The sequence below is a fragment of the Antechinus flavipes genome, chromosome 2 (genome assembly GCF_016432865.1).
Source record: "Antechinus flavipes isolate AdamAnt ecotype Samford, QLD, Australia chromosome 2, AdamAnt_v2, whole genome shotgun sequence".
NCBI classification, from domain to species: Eukaryota; Metazoa; Chordata; class Mammalia; order Dasyuromorphia; family Dasyuridae; genus Antechinus; species Antechinus flavipes.
In genome coordinates, this window is record NC_067399.1 from 563,569,657 (window position 1) to 563,581,680 (window position 12,024).

At 34.7% G+C, this 12,024-nt stretch overlaps 1 protein-coding gene across 3 annotated transcripts in view; it reads right to left on the reverse strand.

Annotated features, from left to right (window-relative positions):
• The window catches only part of SV2B (synaptic vesicle glycoprotein 2B), a 170,842-nt gene that overhangs the window by 67,029 nt on the left and 91,789 nt on the right, over positions 1-12,024 (reverse strand). For all 3 annotated transcript variants that reach the window (XM_051981054.1, XM_051981055.1, XM_051981056.1), the window contains exon 2: positions 658-1,546. In XM_051981054.1, coding sequence (XP_051837014.1) covers positions 658-1,204 — 547 coding nt within the window. In that variant the 5' untranslated portion in view covers positions 1,205-1,546. The remainder of the gene's footprint in view (positions 1-657; positions 1,547-12,024) is intronic.

Here is a 12,024-nt window from a genome sequence, read left to right on the forward strand (position 1 = left end):
AAGTGCTAAGCTAACTGTATTTGAATCAGGTTTTATTTCCTATAAGATTGGTGTTTAAAAGGACTTTTTGGGGGGAGGAGGAGCTGTAGTAGGCTTGAATCTCTAAAATATTGAATTATCATCAGATTCTATTTCTCAATCCCTCTTTCCATATTTACTAAAAATAAATCAAATATCATTTGAAATCTTAGCTGATTTAATCCCTGACACTGGGTACTTAACTCTAATCACTCTGCTACCACATTTCATTTGTGAGCTTGCTAAAGTTTGCTATGTTTTTTTTTTCCTAGAGAAGCCATCTGGGTCCTACAGTGTTTTGGCCTCTTACTCTGCTGTGAGTGCCCTAGGCAGATGTCTGGCCTTCATTATGCATCATTCAAGAAAGTGGGCATTCAGCCACTCTACTTCTTATCCAGAAGACCTCAGGTGCAAAAGCAGAGGCACTACCTCACAGGGAGACTACTCGGGGAGAGAGAGAAAGAGAGTATGATGAAGTCCAGAAGCCCCATTAGTTTGCAGATCTCAAATCTGATAGAGAAAAAAATCCAATTTGTTAGTTTGGGGATGGAAAGCTGTTTAGAATCCAAAAAGAAATTAGATTCTGAAGCTTTTATATTATAGCCCCCAACTGAATGACTTTTTAAAGGTTTTACTTACCTAGCATTCCTTTGTTGGAACTGGACAGACACATGTCCTTTTCTGCACTGGGAAGTACAAAACCCACCACAAAAACTTCTACCCCATCAGCCATCAGGGCCAAACCTAACACAAAAAAGAGCGTCCATTGGAAACGTCCATGACCACATTCCTCAATAATATTCTCATACTGGTGAGCCAGCTGCTCTTCATCTTCCATTCGTTCTGCCATGAGATCTTTCTGGTCTCTATAGTCATCAGACCTGGAGGGAGATTTCTTTTTCTGCTTTGCCTTAATGTCATCTGGGTGGGGGATGCCCTGATACTCCCCTTCATAGATTTCATCATCTTCATCATGGCCTTCAGTAGCATCACTTTGAGCATCTTCATCTTGGTTGGATTCTTCTCCTCCACGGTAATATCTGTCATTGGGCATATACCCTTCATAATTGCCATCTTGATACCTATAGGCATCCATTCCTTGATTCCTAGATTGCTGGTTTGCTTCTCTAGCTATATCCCTTGCTCCATGATAGAGATTTGCAGTATTTCTATAACCATCATCCATTATAAGTATATGGTTTAAGTGCAGTCTCCACACTGCATCAACTGGTACTTGGAGATACCAGTTAGATTTGTGTGATTACTTCTGCTAAAATTAAATGAACTTCATTTCCTGAATATACAGGATTTGTACAAAGAAAACTCCTGGAACTTTTTTTCAGGTCAGTTTCAGACAGAAGTCTTGGAAAAAATGTCACACTTCAGACTTGCTTCCCTTAAAAGCCACAGGAGTACTGTGTTGGGAGCTATTGATCGGAGATATATCTCCTACTTTGGTTGACAAGAAATTAGGAAGTGTTAGTAGATTGCTTGATTCTCTGATTCATTCTGTTGATGAAGGTGAGCCCTAGGAGAATGGAAAAGGGCGAGAAAACAAATATAAGAGAATTGTAAATTACTCCTGAAACACTCAATAAAGCAGATAAAATACAAATCAAGAGCAATGCATTGAAATTCATGAAACAGGAAAATATATGTTTATATCCCACCCCACCCCCAATAAAAAAAACCAGGATTTAATGAATATAAATGATGCAGATTTTAGAGGGATCAAAATTTTTAAACTTTCCTCTTGAAGAAGTACAAATCTTTCAGGTAAATGAATGGCTGTTTTCTTTTAATATATGGATTTTTTAGATCCTTATCCTGGACTCTTGAAGGGATTCATATTTACTAACAAATGTCTTGATGAAAATGTCTATTTTCATGCATTTATTAATCAAAGCCAATAGCCATTTCCACATAAGATATAGGAAAGTATATGTTCATGTAAGCCATCTCATAGTTGAAGTTCATAAACTCCTCTAAATACTAATATTCTTTCTCCCAATTTTTCTGTTTCACAATAACAAAGAAGCTATGGAAATAACCAGCCCCAGAACTAAGGAATTTATATTACTGAGTTGGTTTAAGGTAAGGAAGGAAAGAAATAAACATTTATTAAATGTCTACTATATGCCAGGCAATATGGTAAACATTTTACAGATATTACCTCATTTGAGCCTCACAAAAATCTTGGGTTGTAGGTGATATTATTATCTCCATATTAAAAATGAGAAAACTGAGGCAGAGATTGACCAGGACTACACATTTGATAAGTGCCTCAGGCCAAATTTGAATTCTGGTTTTTCTGATTCTAGGCCTAATATTATATTTACTGCACCACCTAACTCCCTCTAAAAGTTATCAAAGCATCATATGTTTGGAAACTATGAAATACTACAATCTCAGAAACATTGACCTTGAACCCAAAGGGCAATAGGGAGAAACATGAGGGATATGAGAAAACTGCAACACATTATAAATATGAAATTATGAAGTACAAGTAGTATAAAGAATATTACCAAATAAATGCATTACCAAAAAAAATTAATTGGACTGGTTCTCTGATGAAACAAAAACCAATGGATACCTTCTTTGTGTATACTATCTTCTCAATGTCAGGAGAACTTAAAAAAGTCTCAAGCACATTGGATAGGCCTGCTATAATGAACTTACTGATGGACACAAATAAGAGTTATATAATATGGACAGTCATGAATGGCAACATCGGGGAAAATACTCATCATACTTGAATCCTCTTTTGTTGGAATGCCATGAAAGCAACTGTAGATATTTTCCATAAGACTGTTATTCACATTAGCCTTTTTTAAACTATCCTCAAAGAAATTCCTCTATGTATCTTTTAAATTCAAATTTGTATAATGTTTTAAGATTTACAAAGCAAATTATTATCTCATTTTACAAAGGAGAATACTGAGGCAGAGAGGTTAAATGATTTACCCACTACCCAGTATCATATGGTTAATAAATATATCAGGCAGTATTTTCATCCATGTCTTCTAAATTCAGTCATAATTGTGTATACACATACATGTATATGTATACATACATAAATGCATATGTCTATATTATACAGCTATACATATTTTATATAGAATATGGAATATCATTACATAATACTATAAGTATTATATATGTGTACTATACAGTGTTCTACTATATTATGTTACCTTTCAAACTCCAAACTTTAGGAACTTATATTACAATAAACAAAAAATTGATTCAGATTATGAATCAAGAATATATGGTAGACAATATTAATATCTACAAATGAGTTAGAGGATTAAAAATATTAATCTGGCTAAAGGAAGCCTGAGATTCTCCCCTTCTCCTGTTTATACCATTATACCACTGAAAAATGTTTTTTATGTTTATCCCTGAAAACTGAATCCTAGAATCAAACTTATCACTAAAGTTATTGTAAATTTAAAGTGTCCATTAGTTCAACCTGGTTTAGCCTATCTGCTGAGATGATTTTAATGAGGTATGGCCACTGTCCATGCTACACTTTGTGGAGCCACAGGCAAGAGTCTGATGCACCAAAGGTAAATGGGTATCCCTGAAAAGGGCTTACAGCAGAGGTGCTGGTCCTTCCTGAACACCCCATACATCATACCTCACTATCATTGCTGGGTATGTAATGAACATTAGATGAGATAATGGAGATGAACAAAATTTGAAAATTCTCTACCCACTATATATATTATTACCTGTCCCAGAGTCTCCATAGTAGCCATATAGATAATATGAGAGAGTCTGTCAAATTTTTTAAGAAAAACAAAGTAAACTAAGTATATAGTAACTTCATAATCAGTCTAGTAACCCTATTTAAAAAAAAAGGAAGTGAGAGTAATCTGACTGTTCATGCTGAAATCATGCTCTCATAGAGAGAACTGCTTCTGAGAAGTCAATTTTTTACTCCTCAGCCACCCATTAAAAAGAAGTTAATATCTGAGATGGCTGAGAGTGTTCAATAATTTCCTTCAGTACTGGCTGTTATTTATTTTTTTCTCCCTGAATACAAAATGTATTATTGGCTCTCATTTGTTTTAACCACCTGCTAAGAGTCCTGAAATACACTGGGTGATGTTTATAGAATACTTCACATCAACACATGGTACGAAAACAGAACGGTTTATTTTGTTGGGTTTAAGTGTTAGTTACTTCTTTGGGACTGGCAACAACACCTTTCTTTGCACCACTTTTAATGGTGTTTGTTATCATATCACTAATTGTTTTAATCAGAGTCAACCAAACTTTCACCACTTTGTTCAAGAAGGAAGAATTATGTTCTAAGAAGACACTAGGTTTCAAGTTAGAATGCCTGGATCTGAATCCTAATTTGTATACTTAATACTTATATGGCCATAGGCAAGTCATTTAACTTTTCTGAGTCCCAGTTTCATTAGTTATGTCAGTAATTTAAGGAAAGCACTTTTTAAATTTAATTTACTTTCCAGGTTACAAGTAAAGCAATTTTTAACATTTGTTTTTAAAACTTTGAGTTCCAGATCCTCTCCTGTCTTCCTTTCCCACCCACCCCCACCCCATTTGAGAAGGCACAAATAAATGTTTTATGCAAAACATTTCCATAAAAGTCATTGTAAAAGAAAACATGTATCTCCCACACACACCCGAAAAAAAACTCAAGAAAAATAAAGCAAAACAACAAAAAAGTATACTTCAATCTGTTGGAAAGCACTTTATAAATAGCAAGGTAAAATATGTAATGTGTGAATAGCATGATATAATAAAAACCCAAGGTCATGGGAACAGATAGCCGCAAGGTGCAAGTCCTCCACTCTCTGCTCTTTTTCCAATTAGTTAGAATAAATAAGCAATCTAAAGATGTAGAGCCCACTAATGTCTCTTTTTAATGGAAGCAGGATACACAATATATTTGTGAAGATAACTAAATGTCAGATTGTATGGAGAGCCAGATTTGATATCTGGAAGGCCTGAGTTTGAATCCTGCTCCAGATAATTACTGAAAATTGTATCAAGTATCAAACCCCTTTCAGACTCAGAATACACACACACACATACACACACACACACACACACACACACACAGTGAGAGAAACAGAAACAGACAGGGGGGGAGGGAGAGGTACAGAGGAAAAGGAAGAGGAAGAAAGAGAGAAAGGAATTTGTAATTGTTTTGCAAACCCCATAATTATGTTTGGATTTGAACTTATTTTTCTTGCCTGGGGAGGGCAAATCTAGGGCCAAGGATGTGTGCTGCTGCCAGTTTGAACCACTTCTGGAGAGCGAATTGTTAGATTTTCAGTATGAGTATCTGAACCTTTGAATCAACAAACAGTATAAATCAAAGCTTGATTTAATTTTTTGTTGATTTTCTAGGCTTAAAGAGATGAGAAAAATGTTAATAGTGCAGATGAAACTTTAAAATGGATCATACTTAAATTTTTCTCCAATGAGTCAAATGTTAAATATCCATCAGCAAATCCCTGACTAGAGACTGTGAACAGAAAAGTTCCATTGAGCCAGAATTCAGCTCGTCATAAGAAATATCTTTCTAAACAGAACTATCAAAACTGAAACTAAATGCCATATGGTTATAACCATCAAGGTTAAACCAAAAGAAGAGCGGAACAATGTGTACCTGCCTCCCTCTTTTTCAGAGGTGAGGAATATGGTTATAAAATATTACATATATAATCATTCTTAGATCATATGGTAGTTAATTTTGCTGAACTCCTTTTCTCTCCCTCTTCCTCTCCGTCTCCCCCTTGTTCTCCCTCTCTTCTTCCTTTAAAAGACTGGCCCTCTCATCAGGGCCAAATATATTTGGAAAAAATGTGGTATAAAAGTAAAAGATATAATAATAATAATTACCATTATTATTATTAACATTTATATAGTGCTTACTCCATTGCTAAACTGTGCTAGAAGCAATACTTTTGTAGAATAAATAATTGTCTTTTTAATTAGACTTGTCAAAAAATGGAATGAATTATAATGGATATAGTAAATTCTCCATCCCATCAATGGAGGACTTCAAGTATGGACTAGATTGCTTACTAATATTGGGAATGAGATTAATAAAAATTTTTATTTGATTAAGGGATGGATGATCCTTTAAGTATTTTTAGTTAATAGTCAATAAACATTTAAGTACCCACTATGTTATCAAGTGCCTAAGCACTGGAGATTTATTGTTCAATCGTTTCAATTATGTTCTACTCTTCATGACCCTATTTATGAGTTTTCTTAGCAAAGGTACTGGAGCATTTTGCCATTTTTTTCTCTAGCTCATTTTACAGATGAGGAAACTGAGGCAAAAGGCAAAAAAAAAGCATCTGAAGTCACATTTGAATTCAAGTCTTCCCAACTTCTGACTCAGTGCTCTATCTATTGTGTTACGTAGTTTAGCACAGGAGACAAATATGAAAACAAAAACAAAAAACAAAGATGGTCCTTACAAGGACCTTAAATCTAATGGAGGAAGATGACACACAAAAGAAAACTGGGAGTAGCTGGAGGAGGCAGCATGGAAAAGTCAAAGAAATTCAAAATGAGTTCAGACTTTACACTCTAAGAGTCTATAGAACTCAATTTTCAAACTTGCAGAAATGACAACTTTAAAGGGAATTTTAGGTAATCTGAATAATCCAATCATTTGGTTACTTTCCTTAGCTATCTTTAGACAAAAAATTGGTGTTTTGCTATCTGTATAATGAATGATCAAAAAACTCATGAAGGTACCCTCCCAGCTTTATACTATTTACTAAGTGTTAGAAAGGTAAAATAAAAATAGAATCTCAGCTATCTCAAGATATTTACCTCTTTTCTTTACTATCAAGCTTTTTTTCTAATACTAGAATTACTATAGTAAAAGACTATAGTTTAAATACATTTAAATATAGTTTAAATACAATTCAATTTATTGGGCATAATTTTATTATGCTAGTCTTTGTATATAATAAATTGTGATCTCTTTGAAAAAAAAAGGGACTGCTTGCCTTTTTTGGTATCTACCAAGTGCCTAGCTTATAGGTGTATGGGGTATTTAAGGAGAATTAGCACCTCTGGTGTGAAGGCTTGCTGTGACCTTTTCAGGACTGCTCATCTACTTTCTGTTCCACCTGACACTCTATTCTCACCTATGTAGTCAAGAAGCTGTTTTGATTTTTGTCTTTTATTGAGCTCTGATGACTGTGGAAGAGAGAATGAGGCTGATACATTGCAATCCTGCCTTACAAATCCAATTCTTTCCCAAATTAGGACATCACCTTCAATGTCATTGATCCTCTTCAAAAACAAAAGATAACCAACCAATTAACCAATGACCAGCACATAGTCACATTAATAAATGTTTATTGATGCTCCAAGGGTTATAAAACTCTATATACCCTTTGATCCAGCAGTGTCTCTACTGGGTCTATATCCCAAAGAAATCATAAAAAAGAGAAAATGACCTACATGTGCAGAAATGTTTGTAGCAGTTCTTTTTGTAGTGGTAAGGAACTGAAAACTATGTGGATACTCATCAGTTGGAGAATGGCTAAAAAAGTTATGATATGGGAATGCTATGGAATATTATTGTTCTATAAGAAAAGATGAGCAGGCTGACTTCAGAAAAGCCTGAAAAGACTTACATTAACTGATGCTAAGAGAAGGAAGCAAAACCAGGAGAACATTGTACACAGCAACAGCAAGATTCTTTTTAAAAATGAGGTAATGATCCAAGACAATTCTAATAGACTTGTGATGGAAAGTGCCATCTGCATCCAGAGAAAATTATGAAGACTGAATGTGGATCAAGGCATAATATTTTCCTTTTTTAAAAAACTTTTTATTTTCAAAATATATGCATATATACTTTTCAACATTGACTCTTGCAAAACCTTGTGTTCCAAATTTTTCTCTCCTTCCCCCATCTCCTCCCCTAAATAATAAGTAATCCAATATGTTAAACATGCAATTCTTATATATATATATATATATATACAATTATCTTGCTGCACAAGAAAAATCAGATCAAAAAGGAAAAAAAAATGAGAAAGAAAACAAAATGCAAGTAAACAACAAAAAAGTGAAAATACTATGTTGTGATATGTACTCAGTTCCCCGATCCTCTCTCTGGGTGTAGATGGGCTCTCTTTATCACAAGATCATTAGAACTGGCATCAAGCAACTCCTTGTTGGAAAGAGCCACATCCATCAGAATTGGTCATCTTGTTGCCTTGTACAATGATCTCCCGGTTCTGCTCATTTTACTTAGCACCAGCTCACGTAAGTCCTTTCAGGCTTTTCTGAAATCATTCTACTGATCGTTTCTTATACAACAATAATATTCCATTCCATTCATATAGTTATGGTATATGAATGGAATGGAATATTATCTCCACCATTCTCCAATTGATGGATAGCCACTCAGTTCCCAGTTTCTTGCCACTACAAAAAGACCTGCCACAAATATTTTTGCACATGTGGGTTCCGTTCCCTCCTTTATGATCTCTTTGGGATATAAGTCCAGTAGAAACACTACTAGATCAAAGGATAAGGACATAGTATTTTCATCTTTATTGTTGTTGTTTGCTTACTTTTTTCTTTCTCATGTTTTTCCCTTTTGATCTGATTTTTCTTGTATAGCATGACAAATGTGGAAATATGTTTAGAAGAATTGCACATGTTTAACCTATATCAGATTGCTTGCTATCTTAGAGAGGGAGAGGGAGGAAGAAAAGGAGAAAAATTTGGAATACAAGGTTTTCAAAGGTGAATGTTGAAAACTACCTTTACATGTATTTGGGAAAATAAAATACTATTTAAAAATAAATACTTGTTCAAAGAGACAGGCATATAGATATTTATATTTAATCGCTACATATTTATGTGTGTATACACATACGTATGTGTGGAGATGTGTGTATACATATATGCATATCCATGTATCTCCCTCTTAAAATGTCAGCTTTGGAGAGTATGGATTATTATATTTATTGTATTTATATCTCCCATACCTACCACAGTGATTAATGCATAGTAGGTCTTTACTAAGTTGCTTAGTGCTTGATCAATAGGCAGACAAATGAATGCATCAGGACCCTCTAGCCATTCCATTAATATTTTATCATAAATCCATTTACTTACTGATCAGTTCTTTGAAACCCTGGAGGTGAGGAGGATGGAGTTTTGATGACAAAGATTTCAGTAGAATTAGAAAGGATAGGGAACTGTAGCTGAAATGGAAAAGTCTGGCAGATCTAGGGAAAGTTGACTAGTTTGGTGAAGTAAATGGAATGCAGAGACATTACTACCTATTTTTGTACCAAGGGAAAAGGTTAGCTGGAGTACAATTATCTGGAAGAGGAAGCTTATCCCTTGCCATGAAAAGAATTGTCCAGTTATGGAGAGGAGCAAGGGTATATAGGCCCTAGCGGAACCTGACACCCTTGCTGTAATGTGAAGAGAGATGGAAATAGGTAGAATAATACTGCCTTAACCATCTAAATTTCCCAGCCTTCTCTTGGGGAGAGTGAGGAATGAGGTCAATAATACATTATAAAGGGGGGCAGGGCTTGGGATGGAAAAAAAGCTCTAACTGATAGTTTGTATACTGTAAATCTTCAACCATCCCATATTTGCTTCTATGATTGCCTTCTCCTGTCAACACAAAATTGTTTTATAGTCAGATCTTACAGTCTTTGCTTTTTTCCTAAGAGGCAGTATTTTTTTAAAAGAAGAAAGAAATCTATCTAAATGAAACAATATTTTCAGGCACAAATTAATCTAGAGGTACACAAGACAAGTAATGGAACTTAAAAGGTAGCATTTTATTGGCAGGTTATATTTCAAACTGACTTCAATCTCCAACGGCCAAAGAAAAGGAGATTGTTACCTGCCGGATCTTTTAGATGCTATTTTTTCTTCCTGGAATAAAATCTGTGCTGAAGCAATTCCCTTGCCTGAAAATGTGGTTTTAAAAATCAGAAATAAACAAATGGCTTAAAATCCCAAACAAATAAAAGAATTCAAGTGCAACTCTGAAGTGACAAGTCAGTTATAAAATGCATCAGTCAAAAAACACAATCCCTTTCTACATACCTCCTTAGAGTAAAAATTAAGAATTTTTTTCTTCCCTATTCTGTTGACATTTCTAGTTCTGATGTACAAGTCAAAGAAACAAGTTTCCTGGACAAAAGTGGGTATTGGGAAATGCCAGTTAGTATTGTCTGCTCCCATAGAAAAACCAAAAATGAACTGGGCTTGAAGTATTTAAAAGTTGTGTGTATGCATCTCCTTAATTAGCATATTTATTCTATTTTTCCCCAGCTCAGAAAACTTCTGTGGCTGCCATATCTCCTGAATAAAGTCCAAATTCACTAACTTACTAATTCACTAACCTAACATTCAAGTCTTCCAAAATCTATCTCTAATTTACCTTTTGAAACAAACTTATCACATACTCCAGACCAGATCTCTTGCTGTCCACAAGCTCATCCCACTATTCCTTGCTTTTGCCCTAGACCCATAATACCTTTGTCCCTCATCTATTTGTTGAAATCCAACCCATCCTATAAGGCCCAATAAAGTATAATATTCTCCATGAAGCTTTCTCTAAGTCCCCATCTCCCTAATGGCTGAAATCTTACATCCCTATTGGGACCCCATTATTGTGCCCCATTCATAGCATTTAAGTTATTAAAGATTAACTACCCCAGACTTCTCAAACACATGGCCAATAGGCAACTTTCCCATACAGTTAAATCAAAATAAATATAATTGAATATATTGAACAAATAAAAAAATATAACAAAACATTTGTTGTTCAGTCACATATCAGTTGTGTATAACTTTTTGTGACCCCATTTGGGATTTTCTTGGCAAAGATACAGGAATAGTTTGCCATTTCCTTCTCCAGCTCATTTTACAGATAATGAAACTGAGGCAAACAGGATTAAGAGACTTTCCCAGGATCACCCAGCAATAAGAGTTTGAACACAGATTTGAACTTAGGAGGATAAGTCCTCCTGATTCTGGTCATTCTGTTCACTGAGTTACCTAGCAGCCTCCACTATAAAACATGCATATTATTAATATGAGGTTTTCTAAATCAACATGCCTCCCAAAGGGATATTATGTATAATTTAGGTCCCACCCTGCCCACTTTTCTATTTTAGTGTAACACCACTAGATCAGTTGTCTGCTAGACACTCTGGTCTAAACCAACAAATCACTGATTTAGGTCAACACTTTCATTTGATAGATGAGAACACTTATCTGTATACTGTTATATATTTTATTAACTGTTGAAGGGGAGAGACAAGGGGAAAGAAGAGAAGAGAAGGGAGGGACTGAAGGAGAGAGGAAGAAAGAAAAGGTGAGAGAGGGAGAGAGGAAGAAACAGAAATACACAGAAAGAAAGAGATTAGGCTGTGATCAAATCTAGAGCTATTGGTTCATGAGTTTCCTTTTCCTCTTTATCATGGTATAGTCTACCACTTTTATTATAACTATTCAATCTTTTTTATGCATTATTACTATAAAATAAAAATCAGATTAATTTTATCTAGAGACAAAACTTATCATAAACGTACAGACAAAAAAATAAACAAGATTTAAAGAAAAGAAGAAACTTCCAAGGGTAAGTGGTACCAGTTCATCAAGAAATAATGATGAAGGATATAGTAGATAAGAGATAAATTCAGCAGAACTCAGTGACAGTTAAGAAAACAGCATGTTCTATCCAAATAAATCACTCTTTTAATGGGTTAGGAAGACAGATAAGGTTCCAATTATTCCTTTATTATACATACTTAGCTTAGGATAATAGCACTTTGTACTTAGAAATAGCAGGTCACTGGTACTGGTTTGGGTCTATACCCCTGGAACCTCTGTTCTCCTACTTGCATAGTTTAAGCTTTTAGAGCAGCTTGAATCTCTAATAGTGTCTTATCCCATCACCTTTTATATGTGAAAATGAGAAATGAGAGTGTCTGAGTCCAGTACAAT